The sequence below is a fragment of the Natrix helvetica genome (assembly GCF_964273705.1).
Source record: "Natrix helvetica genome assembly, chromosome: 5".
NCBI classification, from domain to species: domain Eukaryota; kingdom Metazoa; phylum Chordata; class Lepidosauria; order Squamata; family Natricidae; genus Natrix; species Natrix helvetica.
The window spans coordinates 40,238,655-40,262,035 of record NC_138551.1 but is presented as its reverse complement, the minus strand read 5'-3'; the positions used below and the strand labels follow the sequence as shown (position 1 = coordinate 40,262,035).

General features: G+C 36.2%; 1 protein-coding gene across 6 annotated transcripts in view; it reads right to left on the bottom strand.

Moving 5' to 3' along the window:
- Positions 1 to 12,400: 12,400 nt before the first annotated feature.
- Positions 12,401 to 23,381, bottom strand: part of PER2 (period circadian regulator 2) — a 31,314-nt gene continuing 20,333 nt past the window's right edge. For 5 of the 6 annotated variants that reach the window (XM_081956162.1, XM_081956161.1, XM_081956160.1 and 2 more), the window contains exons 12-22: positions 23,202 to 23,333; positions 22,932 to 23,031; positions 22,280 to 22,445; positions 22,050 to 22,180; positions 20,887 to 21,078; positions 20,412 to 20,672; positions 18,694 to 19,493; positions 17,383 to 17,566; positions 17,103 to 17,292; positions 14,657 to 14,807; positions 12,401 to 13,268 (exon numbers count right to left, since the gene is read on the bottom strand). In XM_081956162.1, the coding sequence (XP_081812288.1) occupies positions 13,239 to 13,268; positions 14,657 to 14,807; positions 17,103 to 17,292; positions 17,383 to 17,566; positions 18,694 to 19,493; positions 20,412 to 20,672; positions 20,887 to 21,078; positions 22,050 to 22,180; positions 22,280 to 22,445; positions 22,932 to 23,031; positions 23,202 to 23,333 (2,337 nt within the window). In that variant the 3' untranslated portion in view covers positions 12,401 to 13,238. The remainder of the gene's footprint in view (positions 13,269 to 14,656; positions 14,808 to 17,102; positions 17,293 to 17,382; positions 17,567 to 18,693; positions 19,494 to 20,411; positions 20,673 to 20,886; positions 21,079 to 22,049; positions 22,181 to 22,279; positions 22,446 to 22,931; positions 23,032 to 23,201; positions 23,334 to 23,381) is intronic. The other variant, XM_081956165.1, reaches the window with a different exon arrangement.

Genomic DNA, 23,381 nt, shown 5'->3' with positions numbered 1-23,381 from the left:
TACCTTGAATCGTACCCAGAAAACAACCGGCAACAAGTGCAGGCTGCCTAAAAGGGGTGTAACATGGGAGCACCTAGGTACCCCCATGATAACCCGCGCGGCTGCATTCTGGACCAGCTGAAGCCTCCGGGTGCTCTTCAAGGGCAGCCCCATGTAGAGAGCGTTGCAGTAGTCCAGGCGAGAAAGGGCGAGGGCATGAGTGACTGTGCACAGAGCATCCTGATCCAGGAAGGGGCGCAACTGACGTACCAGGTGAACCTGGTAAAAGCCCCCCCTGGTCACGGCCGTCAGGTGTTCTTCTAAACTAAGCCGCGTATCCAGGAGGACTCCCAGATTGTGGGTCCTCTCTGAGGGGGCTAAAATTTCTCCCCCTATCATCAAAGATGGAACAAGATGCACAAATCGGGATGACAGAAACCACAGCCACTAAGTCTTGGAGGGATTGAGCTTGAGCCTGTTCCTCCCCATCCAGATCCGCACAGCCTCCAGGCATCGGGACATCACGTCGAGGGGATCGTTTGGGTGGTTTGGGGTAGAGATAAAAAGTTGGGTATCATCAGCATATTGATGATACTGTACCCCAAAATTACAGATGGTTATGGTAGTATATAAATATAAATAGGTTCAAGAAACATCATAGATAAGCAGTATTCATACAAATACTCTAAATACCTTTGTTTCAAATTTCTTCCAAAGCAAGGTGAACTTTCATTCATTCTAAATCCAGAGTAACTGTTTTATTCTAAGGTAATTTTGCTATGTAGAGATTTGGCAGCCACAAGAACGTAACATTTCTCCCCATTATTTAGCTGCAGGGATTATTCAATAGCTAATCCTTGTGCTAATTAAAACACCACAGATTATTCCCGCAGAATTTGCTTTAGGTAAACATATTCTCAAAAAATTCAATGAAGAACATATATATTGTAATTATAGGTAGTTCTCAACTTACAACAATTCATTTAGTGACTGTTCGAAGTTACAATGTCACTGAGAAAAGTGACTTATGACTATTTTTCATACTGATGACCATTGAAGCATCCTCATGGTCAGGTGACCAAGATCTGAATGTTTGACAATTGGTCTATAGACAACTGGTTATGACCGTTGCAGTGCCCGGGGTCATGTGATTCCATTCTGTGACCTTCTGACAAGCAAAGTCAGATTCACTTCACAACTGGGTTATTAATTTAACAACAACTTGTTCCTAATTAAATTAACTATGTTTATTCCAGTGTGTTTAACTGCAGAAAAGTTTTGAAGCAAGGAGTGTGAGAGGATAAAGGTAAGACCTAAAGTGGGTGGGAACCCTCATTCTCTGTGCAGAAATGGGCTACTTTGTTTTGTTTTTCCCAGAATTATGAATTCTTTGTAATCACCTTTTGAAATTAGTCCTGGGGATACAGCTTCTCCTGCCTGCCCTAGTATAATTATAAAAACGTTGACATCTAATCCAGGAGTAACTTTACAAAAAGAATTTTAAAATTCAAAAGCTTGACCTCATCAGGGAGGGAATAAGAAGTCACACTGAATTCAAAGGAATATTCTTAAAATGAGTGGTGTTAGTATTACTGTCAAAAAGCTATCTTTGTGGTGCATGAATGTTTATAATTGATATTAGACTGCAAAAAACAAAGCCATCATATGCTACTGATGAGCCTTCATGTACTTTTACCAGTGTAGAAAAATGGAACTGGTGGTGAACTGGGATAAGAAAGATCACGGTACAAGTCCCCAATATATCAGCCCAAGTTATCTCACAAGAGTGTTCTGAGAAATCTTTGTATGTATTCTCATTGCTGCATAGATCATTGTATGTATTCTTTGTATGTATTCTCATTGCTGCATAGAAATATTTGTATGTATTCTCATTGCTGCATAGATCATTAAACAAGTACAAGAAACCACTCAGGATAGCTTCACCAAAATTCTGGCAGCAGCTAAATGAAAGACAGGTAGCTACTCTCAGGAGGAAAAAAGAACATTTCCATTACTTTTCCCCTTGACAATTGTAGCAAGTAGCATGTGGTTGTTTTATCTTGAGTCATCAGTGCCCTAGACAGGGACAATTTACATTTCATTGACTGACCAGATAACTTATTGACTTGACATGTCCCAAATCTATAACTACTGTAGGTGTAAAAGCATAAACTGTGCATTGGGCTTTCAAAATGTGAGATGTGGAAGAGCAGAGTAACCAACTCGAATGAAAAGAACTCACGGATACAAAGGGCTGCTTCCTTGTCTACTTAAAAAAATCTAACAAGGGACTAAATATCACGGAAAACTGACTTTTAATTATTAAGCTCACAGAAATGCAACCCATATTGTTAATACACTTTAATTCATTTTTGTATGAATTTATTTATTTATCTATTTATTCCTCCCCCTCAGTTCCTGTTCAGCATCTACAATGGTGTGAAGGAAAGATTAAAATTAAAATAAAATAAAAAAGATTAAAATTAAAAAACAATTTATCTTGTTCTTGTTAAATGGAAAAAAGAAACATAAATGGGGGACAGAGGATAGGCAACCTTTCAAAGATATTATGAAGTGGTTTGCTTTCTTGCCACTCAAATATTGCTAATTTTTTAAAAAAATTATACAAGTTAAGGATAGTAGTATGAAACTTGGAAACATCACAGCTAATGATACATTAGTTACTTAGCCATTCCTTTCTCTACTTGCTATATCACTATGGTAGCCATATAATTCCAAAATGTAATATTTGCAATTTTAATGATATATAAAATGGCTCAAAATCATAGTGATTTATAATGTATTGAAATATTAGTAAATAATTATTTTTTTAGTTACACATTAAAGCTTTATATTTGCAAGATAATACACTGTCAGTAAAACTTATACCAACTCTTTAGAATACATTTTAAATCAAAGCTCTCCAATATAACAGATCACCTCTAAAGTATACAGACTTCAGATACTAGGTTTTATGGCATTTTGGAAGACAGCTGTGTCTGGCTTTAATTACAGAATCTCCCTAGGTCTAGAATCCTTCAAAGGCTACACACAACATAATTGTTCAATGACTTCCTCAACATTTGGATCCTTTGATCATGTCAAACGCATTCAACAAAGAACTTTACCTGTAAATATACTGCTGTCAACCTAATGGAGCAAAAGTTAACACCATAAAGTTCACAGGTTTTCTACAGCCTAAATAAGGTGACAAAAGCAGATCTTTTGGACTGCAAGACAATAGACCTCCATTGCAGTGTTTATATAAAGATGCCAAAGACTGCATCAGCTCAACTGAACTTCATGGTCATTTTGTTTCATATTTCATTTGATTAAAAAGTGATTCTTTCTCATATTTAAATTATTTTCCAAGCATGCTCTAATATTTATTGGAAACAGGTTGGGATGGGATTGATTTAATTTTTCTAGCACCCTGAAATAATGTTTAAACTTTTATAGCATATAAAAAAAATAGTTCACAACTACGCATGAGATTGTTTTATGAATTCTAGTCTTTGGATGAAAAACCAAGTACTGTATGGTAGACTATGAAGTGACAAACACATCCCAGAGTGAATGAGACTAGATAAAATTTTAGATTTCTTTGAAGATGAACTCCTTGAAATCTGTAAATACACTCTCCCCCCCCCTTTCTAATCTTTTCTAACCTGGAGCAAATGTGGTGCAATTATTCCTGATATAGCCCAGCTAGCTAATAGATCTGCCCTTTCAACCCATCTGAAAGGTTATAGAAATAGAAAGTCTGGGGATATAGATCCCACCCCCACCCTCGAATTGCCTAAACATTTGTTTGGAATTCCATTCGATAAAGTATTACAAAGTTTAGAGTATCAACTAATTATTGCACCAAAATAAAAACTTTTACGGGATAAAGGAAACGTGTTCTGATCAGGACCAATTTGTCTAAAGTAACCTGGCCCTAGAAATGAAATTCCCATTGGACTTCACTGTTATCTTTTTTGCAGATATGAGGGACTACTTTCTTATGACATTTAAATGTATTTTTTTACAACAAGTCTCCCAGCTTTCAAAACAAAACCATAAACGGTTCTCTTTTTTTCTTGCAGAGAAATGGAATTTCAGGGAAACTGGGGTTTTTGTTGGGATGAGAATCAGATGCCTGGATATACATCCATTCCCCCTTGCCAACAGAATGTCTGGGTAGAGCAGATGGAACATATGGCCTTCAGCGCACAAAACCAGCAAGCAGTGCAGAGAGATAATAGAGATGGAACAAAACCGTCTCAGAAAGCAACTGCAGCATACGTAGCTCCAGCTGCTGCTTTGGGGAAAGTCTCAGCATGTTCTTTATGCTATGTCTTTTCACTATTTTGCCATGTTACAGCATAATGTGTTTCGAAACAAATGAAATCAAGCTTTAAATCTGCATTTCAGCAGCAGTTCTTCCAAAAAAGAGAGAATTAAAAGGGTGACTTCTACATAAACAAAAGGGTTTATTAATGCTTTTTTTATTAAAAAAAATCCCAATTTCCTTTTTAAAATTTGGACAAAAAAAAAATCAGGATAGAAATACCGTCCATTGGGTTGGTCTACTTCAGGGGTGTCCAAACTTGACAACTTTAAGACTTGTGGACTTCAACTCCCAGAATTCCCCAGCCAGCTCTGCTGGCTGGGGAATTCTGGAAATTGAAGTCCACAAGTCTTAAAGTTGCCAAGTTTGGACACCCTTGGTCTACTTGAACCCTACTGAAATGAATAGAAATTCTATAGCATTCATTTTATCCCCATGGTATGTATCTAAGACATTATTTTCCCTCCCACATTTTCCATAGTTCTTCCTAGATATATAAATGCAGATCGTTGTGAATCTCCTCCCCCAGTGTCACTTTTGAGAATCACCACAAGTAGCAGCAGCAATTAATTTTGTGGTCTTCCTGCAGGCAATTTCAGAATGGAAAATCTAGATGGTGCCAACCAAAGCCATCTGCTCAATATTCACATATCATTTACAACTCTCTGCTCAACATCCACTGCAATGACTTGCTGCTTAAATATCAGCTGGGTGAGCAAATGCAACTCACAGTTGAAAGAATGACATTTTAAGGCGTACTTCAAGTCCATTCTTTAAAAATAAAAAGTCATTGAAGCATTTAATAACTCAAAAGCCTTGACATGTCAGCCACATTATTTCATCATTTTATACTAGTCAAGTATGAAGTATCATTAGAAGCTGAGTCAAAAGACGGGGAAAAGAGCTATGGAACACTTTAGGAAATAGAGAAGTAGAGAAGTCCAAATAACAACGAATTATAAAAGGGCAATCTCTCCTTTTCACTAAAACAGCTCAATGAACGCTCAGCCTTTCAGAAAAATGGGGAAACGCAGGATACTGAAATGGCATATTGTGAAAAGGGAGGGGGGAAACACACAGAATTCAGGACAATGGTATGTTTATGAGATGTAGATGCAGTACATCATTTGCTGAAGGCAAACCAGTTCTGTACCATAGCTCAAAAAAGAAGGGCAGATGCTTCCAAAAAGTTACCTCTGATGTGCACACATTTTTACATTTGGTAAGGATGGATAAAACCAGTCAAATTTACTGCTATTATTGTTTAAAGACTATTTTTTTCTTTTCAATTGGCTCAGAAATAAAGGATCTCACTATGCAAAAGACAGTTTGCAAATATGGAATTAGCCTAATTATGTTCCAGATGATCAAGTTATCAGATTCTACCAAACCCAGATATCCAACAATCTTACACTTCTTGGTTGGTTAAAGAAAAAGGCTGGCGTTTGCAAATAATAGAAAATATTATTGTGACTTAATTATGGATACATGATTATGGACACATTACTTATGGATAACGTTCATTTTCCCTTAGCAATTTTGTGTGCCCAAAACAGCTTTTGCATGTCCAGAAGGAGTGACAAAAAATGCAGGAAAAACAGAGCTTCTTTTATTGGAGTGGATTTTGATAACACACTGAACCATAGCTAAGGTAATTTAGGTTATAATCTATCATGGTTAGAGCCTTTGATTAAAGATTGCCTAATTTATTTCATACTCAGATTTTAGAAAACCACAATATATTTTAATATGTTTTGGGAATGCAATTTACATGGCTGTCATTGATCTTAAATACATGCTTTATAGTCCAGTGTTTCTCAACCTTGGCAACTTGAAAAGGTGCGGACTTCAACTCCCAGAATTCCCCAGCCAGCCTTGCTTGGTGGGAAATTCTTCTTTGTAGATATCACAATTCGAATTACACCTAGGATGCTCTCCAAACCAACTCAAGCCTTTTAACTTATTTACAATTGATATGGTATCATAGAGTATGTATTAGGTATACAGCCTTTTCACCTGAAAATAGATTTCATACTTTTGTGTTTATTATATGCTAATGCCATTGCATTGTCTTCAACTAAAGTAGGTCTGTAATGTCTTTCACAAATTTTTGTGACTACTTCAAAAGTAAAATATGAAATGTAATGATTTAAAAAAAGGGGACATCTGTATACCCTTATGAGAATTAGAGAAATAATTAAAACACATATGAGTTTGAGGTAATATTTTATAGAAAATATAAAAAAATGGAAATAAAGAAGTAGGGATGCCTATTTATTCCAAAGCTAGAAGCGTTGGGTCTGCCTGCCTGCCTGCCTGCCTGCCTGCCTGCCTGCCTGCCTGCCTGCCTCTATCTATCTATCTATCTATCTATCTATCTATCTATCTATCTATCTATCTATCTATCATCATTTATCTAATCTATCTATCTATCTATCTATCTATCTATCTATCTATCTATCTATCTATCATCTATTTCCTCATCACTATCAACATCCTCCTCCTCAATCTATCAATTTTTATTTCCTTTAGGGATATTGAAATTTAGTAACTCCTTGGATCATCGTTTCAGATATATTTCCTTATCATATTCCTCAATCCCTTCAACAATATCAGAATTTATAATGTACTTGAAAAATTGTTAAAAATTCAGAGAACTATTCAAAGATGTTTCTGTCTTGAAATTATCCCATGTTGAATTGTATAGCATAGTCATCAGAGTTGACCACAGAAATGTTTAATGACATTTTGTATTATGTCACAAAATGCTTTATGATAATTTTGATGTCATAAAATGTTTTATAAAATTTGCCAAATTTCAATTCTATGGGAGTCATGGGTTCTGGATTTTGAAAGCATTCTGTAAGTTAGCCCACTTGATGTAGCTTGATTTAAAACTTTTGCCATATGATGCATGATTAAAGTTAGTCCAGTGAAGATTACAGACAAAACAAATTTAATAATATGTAGATAGAAAACATTCATAATAGAGTATTAAAACTTTTCCTCTAGTATTAGCTTTTCCTCTAACAGTTTGTTCTGATATCCATGGAGTAGAATTAGTAAATTACATCTATGTAGACACGTGCAGCAATGTTTATAGGAAGAGGGGCAGATCCAACAGACTTGCTCTTTAGTTGCTGAGTTGGTTTTGCGTTTCAGTGTAATTTTGTTTTTAATAGAAGAGCAATTAGCAATTTATTTGTTAAATTTGTATATCTGGCTTCAACTGACTGCAGTATGACAAATGTACCGTTTTCAATCAAAGTTGAATTCTTTGGGAACTCTGTGAATTTAAATATATAAAAGTATATAAAGAGTGACACCTAGAGGATGGAAATATTTGAGAGACAATTTTTCAAAGTTTTGATCATCTCAGGTACTATATATTATTCTCTTCGCGATTTGGAACTGGCAACAGACTTTAATAATTTGGTTTAGTACTGGTTACATACTTAGTTGTCACACTAAATCACCATGTACCCAAAAGTAAATCATATGCATTAAAAAAATCAAAACATTGAAATAGCATTGAATATCTAACAAAACACTGAATATCTAAAAAAAATGATATCCAATGTAGATAAAAGTAAGGTTTTACATTTAGACAAGGAAAACAAAATGTACAGGTACAGATTAGATGAAACCTGGCTCGATAGCAATAATTGTCAGATGGATCTTGGAGTGCTAGTGGACGATCACTTAAATATGAACCAGCAGTGTGCGGCGGCAGCCAAAAAACCCAATACAATTCTAGGTTGCATTAACAGAGGAATAGAACCAATATCACATTAAGTATTAGTACCACTTTATAAAACCTTAGTAAGATCACACTTAGAATATTGCATCCAGTTTGGTCACCAAATTATGGAAATATGTTGAGATTCTGGAAAGAATGCAGAAAAGAGCAACAAAGATGATTAGAGGGATGGAGGCTAAAACATTTCAAGAACAGTTGCAAAAATTGGGTATGTCTTGTCTAGTGAAACATAGGGCTACTAGGGCTGACATGATAGCAGTGTTCCAATATTTGAGAGTCGGTCAACCTATTTTCCGAAGCACCAGAAGGCAAGAAAAGAAACGATGGATGGAAACAACTAATCAAGAAGAGAGGCAACCTAGAACTAAAGAAAACTTACCTAACAGTGAGAACAATTAACCAGTGGAACAGCTTGATTTCAGAATAGAGTAGAGTAGAGTAGAGTAGAGTAGAATAGAATAGAAAGAGAAACAGAAAGAGAAAGAGAAACAGAGTTGGAAGGGATCTTGGAGATTTAGTCCAACTCCCTGCTTAGGCAGGAAACCCTACACCACTTCATACAAATGGTTATCCAATCTCTTCTTAAAAAACGTCCAGTGTTGGAGCACTTACAACTTCTGAGGCAAATTGTTCCACTGATTAATTGTTCTGTCAAGAAATTTATCCTTAGTTCTACGTAAGTTGCTTCTCTCAGATTAGTTTCCACCCATTGCTTTTTGTCCTACCCTCAGGTGTTTTGGAGTATAGCTTGACTCCCTCTTCTTTGTGGCTGCCCCTGAGATATTGGAACACAACAGAAGTTGTGAGTGCTCTGTCACTGGAGGCTTTTAAGAAGAGACAAGGGGATAATCACTTGTCTGGAGGGTCTCCTGCTTGAGTAAGGGATTGGACTAGAAGACCTCCAAGATCCCTTCCAACTCTGTTATTTTGAAATAATAAATTCATGCTGCCATGCTATTGCAAGTAATTTCATGGCAGTCCTTCCATGAAGTTCAGTTCTCCTTGCTTTTTAACATTTATATGAAGCTGTTGGCTGAGATCATTGTGAAGTTTGGGGTATGTTATCATTACACTGATGTACTCAGTTGTACAGTTCCTAGATGTAAAAGTGATGCTATTGATGATGCCTTGAGGATGTAATGCAAAACAACAACAAACAAACAAACAAACAGGCTGAAATTATACTAAGATGGTGTTCCTGTTGGTTGTCCATTGGTGTTCTCTGGTGTTGCCAAGATTGGTCCTTAAAGGGTGGGTACACCTGTAAAGGAGTATATCTACAATTTGGGGTTCTTCGGGACTCACGGCTTCTGCTTGATCAGCAGGTTAACACAATGGCCAGATCAGTCTTTGCCACCTATAGCTGGTATGCTAATTGCCAGAGGCAAGAGGCAAGAGGGCCTAGCTACTGTAATTCATGCCTTCATCACCATTTGTCTTAACTCCTTCAGTGTCATTGATTTAGATGTGGCTGCCCTAAACAATTACTCAGAAGCCCATGTGCTCACTCATGCTCTTTACTGGGAGTATGACATCCATTTTGTGGCCTTGGCACTGATTGTTGAATAGTTTCTGGGTACTATTTAATGCACTATTGACCTTTTAAATTATTTTTGGTTTGGCACCTAGATACCTTCAGGATTGTCTGCTTCCACCAGTATTGATCTAATCACTTTGTAGAAGCTGTGAGAACTACTTGTAATTCCAAATTCTGAGAGATCCAGGGGCTGAGTCACTGTCAGCAAAACACTGAAAACATGAGATGCTACCCAAAACCTTATGTATAATTATGGCACTGAGGAGCTGGATGTGAGAAAACAAGGATGCAGAGAACTGTACAATATTTTTCAATGTTTTAAATAAACCTTCTAATCAAAGGTTGAAAGAGGCATAGCAGTGACAATGTGACATCATGTAATAAGGCCAGAATTTTTATTACTCTTTGGCACTGAGGTGTGGTTTAAAAAAATAAGAGATTTATTAGGTTTTCATAATGACTTAATGTATCTATTTTCCTACCCCAAATCAGCAGGTCAATTGTTCCTTTCTTAATGAGTGTTTTTTGGGAGACAACATCCCATTTTTTTCTTGAGTTACAAACTGGACCCCTTTCAGTCAGGGCTCAGGATTGATATGGGACCAACATAGCATTAATTCCATTCTTGGACAACTTTTGGTGGAGTAGATGGTATCCTTCCTTTGTTCCTTGCTCTTCTTGGCCTTTCAGCAGTTTGCAATACTATGGATACTATGTTGTATCTCCTCCTTTCTCCAGGGTGATTTCAGTCCATGTTGATGGGGGGAGAGAGCCAGCACATGGCATCTACTTTGTGGGATACTACAGGATCCAGTTCCTTCATTCTTCCTGCTTAACATTTACATGCATTTTCTGGTTGACACAATCCAGTACTATGCCATAAGGTATCACCAGTAGGCTGATGATACGCCACTTTATATTTCACCTCTGAATCACCTAGGTCAGGGGTGTCAAACTCAATTTCATTGAGGGTTGCATCAGGATTGTGTTTGACCTTGAGGGGGGAGGGTGGCATGGCCAGTTCAACATCACTCATGTCGAGGGCATCTGTGGTGGCCCAGGTGGGGCTAGGGTGATCCATTTTCTCTAGCTGAGGAAGGCAAGACCAGGAGAGCACCAAATGATGGTCTCCTGCAGCCCTCTGTCAGCGAAAATGGAGTTCAGGTCCCACAGCCCTGTCAGTCAAAACAGAGCTCCATTTTTGCTGGCAGAGCCACCATGGGCCGGTCCTTTGCTATTTCCACTGTGGTCCCATGGGCCGGATTCAACCCATGGGCCTTGAGTTTGACACCCCTAAGTAATGCTATGGATGTCCTGCCCATGTGCCGGGGGGCCCTGGGGGCCTGGATGAGGCACAACAACTTCGGCTTTACCCAAGCAAGTCTGTATAGCTTTGGGTTTTTAAGCCTTGTCGTGCCAAGTGGTTCTTACATTTTTGGTTCTGAATGAAGTGGCACTGCCTCAGACAGACTCGGTGTGCAATCTGGGAGTTCTCCTGGATTCACAGCTCCTGCTCAAAGAGGAAGATAACTTTTGAACAGGAGCTATGCACCTTTCAGGTTCTGCACCTGTTCCTGGACCAGGAAGCCCTGCTTCTTATCATTCATGCCCCTGTGACATCCCATCTGGACCACATCTCATTTGGCAAGGCAGTTTACATGAGGTTGCCCTTGAAGAGCATTTGGAAGTTTAAGAATATGACAGAACAGATAAATGTGCTACTTGTTGCATGCAACGTCGCTACGTTAATTGATACTGTGCTTCTGCAGACAGTTAATGGTGCTGATTGTCACCTTTAAAGTGTAATGGTATGTTGCAGCAAGACTACTTTATCCACAGAAATGGAAGGTCACCTCGATCCCCACAATGGATGAATGGTAGCATAAATTGATGGAGATGGCTGATTGACTGTTTTGATCAAAGAAAAAAAATACAAATAGTTTTATTTTTACTTGGAAACCGCTTCTAGACTTTGTTCTTGAGGTGGGGGGGGGGAAAGAAACTTTGATTTTGGGTTTTACCTATTATATTTGTTGTTATACCATAGATCTGGCTAATTTATACTATTATGTAAAAGTAAAAAGTGGAGGTTTGATGTTAATGCCTTATTCTACTGCACCAAAGGAAGTCAGAAGTCAATGCTTTTTTTTCTTTTTTCTTTCCCTCACTTTTGACTTCCCCGTTTTCCCTACTACTGGTATTTACTTTTGTATTTTCTTTATTTGCTACATTATAAACTAATAAAATGTTTTAAGAAAAAAGTAAAGGTATGTGGGAAAGATCTTGGAAGCCTGGGTGAAGAGACGTTAACAAGAGAACAGTCAGATTGCTTTGAATGAGTAGTTAATCGATTGTTGTTCAGGAATAATATTAGGACAACACTCTATTGCAGAATCTTTGGATTGAACTTTTGAAACAGAAGATTCAAAATTAGATGGACTAAACATAGCAACAGAGTTAGACAAAGCAGCAATTTAACATTTTCACACTACAAAAAAAAAAGTTGCTGTTCATTCTTTGACTGAAGAATCAGGAGAGTGAGTATACTGAATGTAATCCAGTTGATTAAAACTACTCAAGGGTATCACACAAAGCAAAACAAGGCCATTAATGATTACTGTAATCGAATTCACTGTGTGATGTTCCTTTACAATAAATATATATTCTGCTATCACACAACAGAAATTATTGTCAATGTTAAGATTAGATTCTCCTTGCTGGGCAATTATTTCAGTACAGAATATGATTTTAAAAATGAGCTGTGACTTAAAAGAAAGGACATAAAAATTCATTCTGAGGCATTAGCATATTTTTACAGTTATATGGAGAAGTATCTTTCTAAAACAAGAGTGACAAATGAATTCTAAGGCCAGGACAATGGAACAAATTATAATATTTACTGAATACAAAATGAAAAGGTTAAAACATATTATTACAAACAGGTATTATTTTCTCACCTGAAAAAAAAAATATCCCTTAGATGTGGAGATTACAGAAAGAATAAGATACTGTTATTGCATTTAAAATATAGCAGTAAACCAAAATGTATTTAATGGTTAACAGTGGATTTATTTTATAACTGAAATACTTGTAAAATATTTGATCTATTAACTTCAAAATCATTTAAGATATTTCTAAAGTGGAAAATATATAGTCCATATTACAGGAGAAAAAAATAGAGTCAGGAAATAAATGTTAGGACGGCAAAGTATTTTTATATTTTTTATGGAATCCAGTGAGGTTTCAGTAGCATTTTCTATAATTTTAATACACTATAACTCTAAATGTAAACATTTAAAATTGAAAAGATTTTATTAAAGCAAACAATCATTTTCAGAAATTGCTCACAGTAATAGAAATGCCCCCATAAAAAGATATTATTAACAAATGACCTTTTATAGAACAAAAAATCCATTTGTTTGCTTTATGAGATTCATTTCACAAGAAACAAACTTAACCTTTAAGATTGAGCAATGCATTTGCCTTAGCTGAAAAGCAGATGGTTTCGAAATTATTTCCATGGATTACACATTTTCACTGTTGAATTGCTTCAGGATCGGTGAACTATTCTCACCACCTCATTCATTAAGCTCCATTTCATCAATTTCTCCTTCATTTTGTATGTAAGATCAGCTATTTTCTTCACAATTAACACAAAGCTTTAAAAGAAAAAGTGAATTATAACTTTTAATGAACTGGAATCTTCACTTCAATATTTTTTCTTAGAAATATTTGATCATGCCCATAAGTGTGTGCTCATTAAAACAGTTGGTTGGAGTAACCTGAATTGAACACATTGAGATTAAATTCTACTGTTAGTCTCCTTCTGATTGGACTATTGCACATAATCTATACATAGGTACCCTGGAAGGGCATTTGAAACTTCAGCTAGCCAAGAATGTGGCAGCAGAATCAGTTTTTGGTACACCATGATATGGCCACATAACACCATTGTGATGGGGGCTGTGTTGCTTCCCAACAGTTCAACATACATTTCAAGGAGCTGGTCATCTGCATGGCATTTGGTCGGATTATATGTAGCATCAGCTTCCCCCAAGGGTTTATGGCTGTCCAACATGATCAAACAAAGAGGGCAAATGGCAGGTCTCTTCAGTAAGGGGGAGTCACCTACTGAATCCTAGGAAGTGGGCTTTCTCTATTATGGCACCTGCCCCATGGAACAGCATCTCCCCGAGTTATAGATAATTCCAACCTTATAAGATTTTTGGAAGGCTGTGAAAACCTGGCTCTTCCCTCAGAGATTGGGGCCATGTTGATAATTTGGGAACTAGCATGGATGTATGCCAACAGTATACCATATTTTTCGGAGTATAAGATGCACCGGAGTATAAGACGCAGCAAGGTTTTGAAGAGGAAAATAAAAACAATATTTTTTGCACTCTGCAAACCTCCCCAAAACGGCCCGTTTTTCGCAAAAACGAGCCCATTTTTTCCATTAAAAAGGCATGAACAGCCTTTAGGGAGCTTGCAGAGTGTTCCGGGGAGGAGGCGGGGGGGGGGGCAAAATGAGCAAAAAATGGCCCATTTTTAGTGAAAACGTTTTGCGTAAAAAAAAGGGGCACGGATAGCCTTTAGGAAGCTTATAGAGTACTCTGCGTTTTATGCTCATTTCTGCCCTCCCCAGTCCCCAGGAGCTCTCTGAAAGCTTCTAGAGGCTATGCACAGCCATTTTGGTGAAGGGGGCGGGGTGTCGGGAGGCAAAAAAAATCTGTTTTCAGTGTATAAGACGCACCCAGATTTTCAGCCTCTTTTTTGAGGGGAAAAGGGTGAGTTTTATACTCCGAAAAATAAGTAAGTGTTTTGTGTTTTTAATGAGAGGGTCTCAATCTGACTTTTTTTTTCTATTACTGATTTTTTAATGGTATGTTCCATGCCGAGCATTTAATTGGTTAGATGGGTGGTCTTACCGGTTTACAGAGAACTAATGTGGTATACGCAAATGTTGCAATACTAATGTGACGTACGTATCTTTATTATTATACCAGCTACAAATAAAATAATTTTTATACTTATCTCTAAAACATACCGAATTTGCAAGAGCCTGAGGGAGTTCACCTTTATGAATCCATGGATGAACTTCAAGTAACTCCTTTTTTTGATCCTCCGTAAATATTGGCTGGAACATTTGCATTTGTTTCAGTTTCAATTTATCATCTCTCAAAACAGTTTCCAATTTTCTAACATAAGCAAATATAGCATAAACAGTTTCATTTTATCCTTGAAATAGCCAAAATGTATAAACATTAAAAATAATCTCAGGCAAAATATTACAGAAACAATTTAATTTTGGACTATACATTTTATTATTTGATGTATACATTCAAAGTTGACTCTTATATTACCTGTTATCAACATTCACGTGAATGTTCGCTATTTGGGAGAGAAGGCAATTCTATATTCTGCTGATGGCAAAATAAGAACTGTGCACAAACCAGGATATAATTAATTGTTAAGAAATTATCTATTTTCTTGATCTCTGAATGACTCATGTTGCATGGTAGGTAAGATTTCATATCAAACTTTCCAATATATATGGATATGCTGAAAGAGACCCAATTACTGCCAATGCAAATTATTATTATTTTTTAGGATAGTGATAGGCTGAAACAATTGCTTCTGTTTAGATGGCACAAAGAAAAAATGCAATTAAGAATGTTGTTTATTGGCTTATACAACGGAGCAGATGATGAATATGTTACTGTGAAAGTCCGAAATCTGGTGAATGTCGACATTCACCGGTGAATGTCGACATTCACATAGTCGCTTGGTGTATGTCCGAAATATTTGCTAAATACCCTTATCCTCTCGACACCCTTACCCTAATACCCTTATCCTCTCGACACCTTGGCTCCTCGCTTCCTTTTAAGCATCTTCTATTCACGGACTTCTTTTTTTTTAAAACCTGCGATCCTGCCTGGTTAGAACGAGTAGTTTCCAGGACCGCGAATTGAAAAGCAAAAGTAAAGTGTTACGCTGACTCATTATATATATGTCACTATGAAAGACCGAAATTGGTATGTATCGACATTCACCGGTGAATGTCGACATTCACCAACATTCACCGGTGAATGTCGACATTCACCAATTTCGGTCTTTCACGGTGACAAATATATAAAGCTCTCTTATGCCTAATTCTAAGTTCCACATATAATTCTAATGGTAGAAAAACCACTAAATCGCAAAGAAGTAGGGTAAAGTTTTTTCTTTATAATTACTGATAAAAACCCCAGAGCCATCCAATTAGGTCTCCATGGATGCTGCCGTTATAGCTGTGGATCAAACACTTATACCTTATTTTTAGATTATTAGGTAAATCTACATGTCCTCTTTTTCAAAGGAAATAAAGAAAATGTCATATCTCTGTTGCTTGAGCATCAACATCACTAGTGCAAGAGAAAGTCAGAACAAGATATATTTTTCCTATAAAATTCATGGCTTTGGTACAAATGAACTAGAGGCAATTTGATTTCTCTTACTATGAGCATCTATTCTAAATACTGATGAACAACAGAATGAGACATGATACAAAGAAATGCAAAGTTATTTGCCTGGGGGGAAAAGGTTCAAACAAGAAGGATACCTGGCTTGGTACAACCATATGTATGACAAAAATATTACAATTGTGGCTGAACATAAGCTGAATGTATCACATCATGGTGTGGATGCTAAAAAAGGAAAATGTAATTTTAACTGCATCAATTTAAGGTTCCTATTACAATGCTTAATTCTATATTGTATTAAAAACTCAATTTTTATGTGAAGTTAGTCACGTAGATAGTTGTCGACTTTCCAATCCTGGTAAATGAAACTTCTACTATATTATATATTAGTTGAGTTCTCATAATATCTCATGTACCTTCTGTAATTTTAGGAACAATCTCAAAGAAGACTATTCTAAAGAGCCATTTGGAGGAACTGGGTATTATATTTTTAGCATTAAGTAAAAGGTAACTGAAGGGAGAAATATTTAAAAGTTCTTAAACAGATATTACAAAAGTCAAGTGATGTTCTCCATCATCCTAGAGTGCAGGATACAGTAGGATGATTTTAACTTGCAGGAATGCAAATTCTGACTGAATGTTACTAAATAATTCTTAACAAACAAATTTGACAGTGGAATTAATTACTGAAGGAATGGTGAACTCTCTTTCACTGAATGCATTCCAGGAGAAGCTAAACAATTATCTATCAAAAATTCTTAATTTGGATTTAATTTGAAAATCAGTGAAATATGGTGTTGGTCCTCTGCCCACAAAAGTAAAACTTGGTTTAAGGGAATTAAACCAATGGTGGCTGTGGGGGCCAAGTAGGGACAAAGTAGTCATTCTGGCAAAAGTAGCAAGAGCCTGTAGATGCCACTGAAGAAAATATACGTTTTCATATGAACAATAGACAATGGCTGATAGAAATCAGAAATGTTATTACTTAGTTGAGATATTATGCAACTTTACTCAAAATTAAAACTAAATTACCGTGATGGAATCTGGTAAGTCATCATAACAGTATCATCTGCATTTGCCATCAAGAGCCAAAGAGGATCCTGCAGGACACTTTTAATGTACTGTCTATTTTCTTCCATTTGTGGACAGTTTGTTTTAGGATTATTTTTTGAGGAGTTAATACTTCCAATATACTTGCTGATATGACTTGTCTCACTACATCCTACAGAAGGGAAAAACAATATGTTCATTCATAAAACTTGACCCCCCCCCCATTTAACTGCCTCAAAAATACTGGCACATGCCACATTACCTGCTCCACAAATTGACATATCACATCCATTTGATCCAGAATCTAAAGACTCAGCAGCTACTGAAGCAAAACTTCCTGATGAAACAGAACCAGTGACTGAATTTGTGTCTTCTTGAAGTAAATCAAGTAGATCAATAGATAAAGAAAAGTCATCACTATTCTGAACTTCCATTGGTGTGTTAACCTTAATAAACAAAAATAAAACAGTATCCCTTTAAAGATTTAAGGAAGAAATTTTAGTTTTCAGTAAGTGGATTGGGTTCAAGCTCATTATATAAGATTCACATAGCAATTATATTAGTAGAAGAGAGCTATGGACAAAAAGCATAGTTTAGTTAGGAATTTAATCTAAATTATAATAATGTACATTCTATACTTTGTACAGGAGTCATGGGCTGTCTTTTGCTGGAAGTCTTTAAGAGAGACCATGCAACAACCTGTGCTATTGTCTATGGAGATTCTCAGATTGAAGAAGTTTCTTGGATAAGAAGCAAAACGTTTTCTAGGGGAAAAAACCCAAGAAAGTCCAGTTGTCTTTTGAAAAGCACCTTTGGAACAATCTGTCCCCAATTATTGCTCTAGATTTTCTACAATAAGCAGAGACTTGGGCTACATGATCTATAAAGTCCCTTGAAATATGTAATTGCCTGCGATATAGGCTCAACAGACAAATAAGAATAGTTAGCTTTATTGTGTAAACATACTAAAAACTGTTCATATTTTCTAGTTTGAAGATTTCCAATTTTAATGTAATACAGTAGCTTTTACACCAGTTTGTGTTTTGATTATATACCTTTAAAACAATCAGTTCTTAAAGAAAATATGAAACTGAAGATACTATGCACTACAGGTAGTCCTTGCCTTACACCAATTTGTTTAGCGATCTTTCAAAGTTACAAAAGCACTGAAAAAAATGACTTGTATCCATTTTTCAAACTTATGACTGTTGCAGCATCCCTTAGTCTCATGATAAAAATTTGGATGCTTGGCAACTGACATGTATTTATGAAGGGTCTTGGGGGTCATGTAAACACCTTTTGTGACCTTCTGACAAGAAAAGTAAATGGGGAAACCAGATTCACTTAACAACTATGTTACTAAACTTAACAACTGCAGCAGTTGACTTAACATCTGTGGCAAGAAATGGCATATAACGAAGCAAAATTCACTTAATTGTGTTGCATAGCAACAGAAATTCTGGGCTCAATTGTGGTTGTAAGTCAAGGAATATCTGTATCAAGTAAATGTAATGACAATTTGTAAAGAATTTCCCACATGCATAATAAATAGGTAAATATAAGTAATGCTTACGGCACATGATGCTTTTCTTTTATCATTGCTTAATTGTTCATTTGTAATCTCGCCATCATTTAAAGTCCCATAATTTCCCTCTATAGCAGCACTTCCACTTGTTAAGGTTTTTGGCATTTCTTCTAATTGCAGAAGATTCAACTGTAAAGGAGAACTGCACCGTGACTGGAACAACGCTGATGAGGACTGACCCAATGACTCTGGTGTACAGGAACGGGGCAGCTTATTTTGGCATTCTACAACAGGGTTCTTTTCACTATTTGCTAGAGAATTATAACAAAATGGTTGTGCTGAAAAATCTACCTCAGGAGGGAACTTGTTTGAGGCAGCAAATGAAGGAAGTGTTGTAAGCAAAGTTTCTGAAGAGAAAGAAGGCTGAACAGAAAAACCAGATGGCTCAAGACAAGATGTCTGAGGAATACTATTGTTTGTCTGAGGACATACAGGGTTAGGGAGAACAAGTGCTACTACTGGAGTCATTAAGGGTGGAACAAACTCAGTTAATGGCAGAGGACAATGTTTTTTGAAATCCTGTGTTTCATTAAAATAAGATGAAGAAACTTCAGGACCCGCTGGTCTGGTTCCTGTAGATGGAAAAACGGTGGGCATAATCGTTGAAACTTGTGAATTATTTGATGGATTTGGGCTAAGCAGAAGAAATTTATGCAAGGGTTTGGTACCATATGTTTTATTGTCTGAAGAATCAAGTTGCTTGTGTCGTTTTTGTTTAGATTTCTTGATTCTCCCAATTTTCTTGCAAGATAAAGCTATTCCAGAACCATGGTGTAATCCACACATATCTAGAAAGAGAAGGTATTTAATTGTGTCTGAACATTTGTTTTGACTCTATTCTATTTTTAAATTTCTATCCAACCATTCTTTTCATATGCAACTCAAAGCAGCAAACCTACCAATACGCCTTCCTTCCCGTATTTTCCTCACAACAAGAACATTATGAGGTGAGTTGGGATGAGAGAGCGGCAGTTTTTTTAATGCAGGGGTGTCCAAACTTGGGAACTTTAAGACTTGTGGACTTCAACTCCCAGAATTCCCCAGCCAGCATGGCTGGCTGGGGAATTCTGGGAGTTGAAGTCCACAAGTCTTAAAGTTCCCAAGTTTGGACACCCCTGTTTTAATGCCTAAAGTGGGACTAGAACTCACAATTTCTCATTTTTAGACCACACCAAATTGTCTCTTCCTAGAACAGCAGCCACTAACCTTTTCAGTGCCATGGACCACTTCCATGGAGAGAGCTTTTTCTGCAGACCAGGGAGGCGTGGTTTCACATTCTGCTTGATCCTGCACATGTGCAGATGGGGCTTTGCTCATTTGTGTGGCCCTGTTTCTGGTGCATATGGACCGGTGCCAGTCCATGGCCCAGGGGTTGGGGACCCCTGTTTTAGAAGACACACATTGTCTCCTTGTTTTGCATACAAAGTGACAAATCACACTACTTGTAGATTTGGAGGAAGAGGAAAGTTACATATCTCTGAAAATGATAACTTAATCTCTCATTCATTTGGCTAACAGTGTTTTTCAAATTTGGCAACTTTGATGTGTGGACTTCAATTCCCTAGCTAGCATGCTGCTTCATGGATCTGAAATATATTGTTGCTGTTTGGAAGAAGCATATAATACAGCACATATCTACATTTTTACTGAAATATATATAGATAAGGTCTTAAACAAATTAACAATAATTATTTTAAAAGACATACCATGTTCTCCTGGGCATCCTTTGGGTCTTTTTTGAAAGTAGCAATTGTAAGCACACTTAAAAATATGGAATCTTTTTATTTCTTTGCACTTATTCATAAAACTCAATTCTTCTTTTTGAGTATGTATTGCAAGGCTATCCTTTGTAAGGCAAAATTTCTTAAATATAGCTTTTCTCCTTTTCTCTTGTGAACTATTAGATTGTAGAACAATAGTTTGATTCTCTGTGGATTTTATCCCAGATAGATTGTCTTCTATAATTTCTACAAATAAATTTGAAGACAGACATATAGCATTTTTAAAATGTTATTAAAAAGTTGTAAACATGTTAAATATAAATGTCTATAGCAGTCTGCCAAAGTTTATATAGGAAAGAGAGCACATAATTATTAAAATTAAATATCTAAATAAATTTCCTACATTTATTCTAGAGAATAGAGAGTCATATTCTACCTCATAACAAAAGTGGTACTATACCTAATTCAGGCTGTGTTTTTTTATCTCCAACATGAACTATGGTGCTGCTGTAGCTGCATTGACTGACAAAAGATATTACACTTTCAGGTTGTCCAGGAAAAGTCAAAGAAGCATCCATAAGAGCTGAAGCATTGGATGTGTCAGATGTTTCCAACACTGCAGGACCTATGTGAGTTTTTGACTGACCCCTTTCTTTTCAGTAACAACATAAACACACCATATACACAAAGAGAAAAGAATAAAAAGAATAAATGCAAATTTTTCAAACAAATAAAACATGATGACAGGTGAAACTGTCCAGATCTACTAGACGGAGTCAAAAATATGATAAAGATTTGGAAAGATTTATATAGTGTAGTTTTTCATCTTCCTATAATTTTTTTAAATTATGTGTGTTTCACTTTTTCATTTCATGAGCTTGTAAATATGTTTCCCTGATAAAAGTTTCCATCATTGTCATCAAGACTAAAGCATTGAATTGTCATTCCTTCTGCCTTTTACAGATTTACACTGGGGAAGAGGAATAAAATATTAGTACTGCTTTTCAAGTATTTTATTTATAATGAAAGCAAATATTCCCTGCAATACTTTTTTAAAGAAATGTTTCTGAATGACCACAAGAACATGAATTATTTTTCTCTTAATTTCAATATTTAGAGTATTTAAATGCCCATGAACTGTAAAGCAATTTGTTCATAAACATGATGTACTAAATGCTAAGTTAACAAAAACTATACAATATGGTATAAATAGTAAACCTATTTCTAAGATTGGCATTAAATCAAAATGTTCATATTTTGCTTGTTGAAAATTATTGTATACTTTTTTTCTACCACGTTCTCTGGTCTTTGAGAAACCTAATAATACAGAATAGACAATTACCAGTAACATGAATATATCACAAGTTTCCTTGCTTCACTGTTGCTGGTTCTTGCTGGTTAACTAAATATCATCATGGCTGAAGAAGAAAAGATGGACTGTTTCTTAAAGTGACTGCTTTACATGCATTGTAGGGCTCAGCTTAGGAAAGACCATGTTATAAGATTGAATGTTGCCCAAATGGAAGCTGAAATCCTAAACACACTTGGGTAAGGAGTAATATTAGCTGAAGATAAATGTGCATAAGACTTCTCTGTGAAATCCATAAACAATGTCTCCAATACCTGTGGATATGTTTGTTGTATCAGCATTCATTTTCTCTCTATATATATCAGTATTCAGTGCTACATCAGTATATGGTGACAGGTGAGTAATTTTCTGCATAGTATCAGCTGCACAGCAACTTTCCAAGTATCTACAAGAAAAAGCAACTTTAAAACTTTATAAAAACAATCAGTTTAAAATGTGCATACACATACACACCAATAATTCAGTGAAATACATTATTGTTTACCTGATAACGTTATCTAAACAGCTGATCTGTTGATATGAATATATCATTTGTTTCCCCCAAGTTGATTCTTTTGCAACTAGACTCCTTTGACAAGCAGTCCCAATGCCATCATTTCCAAACAATTGAGTGGTACTATTGGTATGATCACGGAAGTCAGTGGGTTTCTCTGAGCAATATAAAAATAAAACAGAGGTTCATTCAATTTTTCTTCCATAATTAAACATTCTAGAGTCAGGAAACTGATAAAACCAAGCCTAAGAAGATAAGCAACTCAAGATCCGGTGGCGCAGGGATTAAAGTGCAATATTGCAGGCACCCTCTGCCCACAGTTTGATGTCGATGGGGCTTACGGTAGACTCAGCCTTCCATTCTACCAGGTTCAGTAAAATGAGGACCCAGATTGTTGGGGACAATATGCAAATAATGCTTCTACATTGTAAACTTCCCAGAGAGTGCTGTAAAGTGCTATGGGGTAGTATATAAGCCTAAATGATATTGCTATTGCTATCTAAGATACAGGAAATTACCACACAAAATGACTACCATTAGCGGGGTTGGACTGAGTGCATTTGACAAAAAGTATAGTTAAAATAACTGAAGAGATAACTAAAATAGCTGATAGTAATTTTTTTAAATTGACTTTGCTTTATACCTCTGTCAGATTTCTTCTGATTTTCAAGCTTTAATATAGAATCAAAGGAGGCATAAGTTCTGTCCACACTTCCATTTTTATAAATATTTTGAAAAGAATTCTGGAATCAAGAGAAAACAAACAGTCTTTAAACCATACTTGATGCATGTTTAATTAGCATTGGAATAATTAATTAGCAATTGTTTAATTGGGTCACATTTATAAGAAAAACCACCACTACCTTTTTCTCATTAGATTGAAAATATTAATAGAATACAATGCCAAACTTACAGTTTTCTGTATCTTCTGAGTATCTTCATTGTTCCCATTGCTGTCACTGGATGAAGCCACACTCATTAGGTGCTCATGTGATCCATTGCTTCCCAAACTTCCATAGCCACTAGAGCTACTATTATATATAGGCTAAAAATATAGATATAGCTATATTGTAATAATGAAGGACATTGCTAG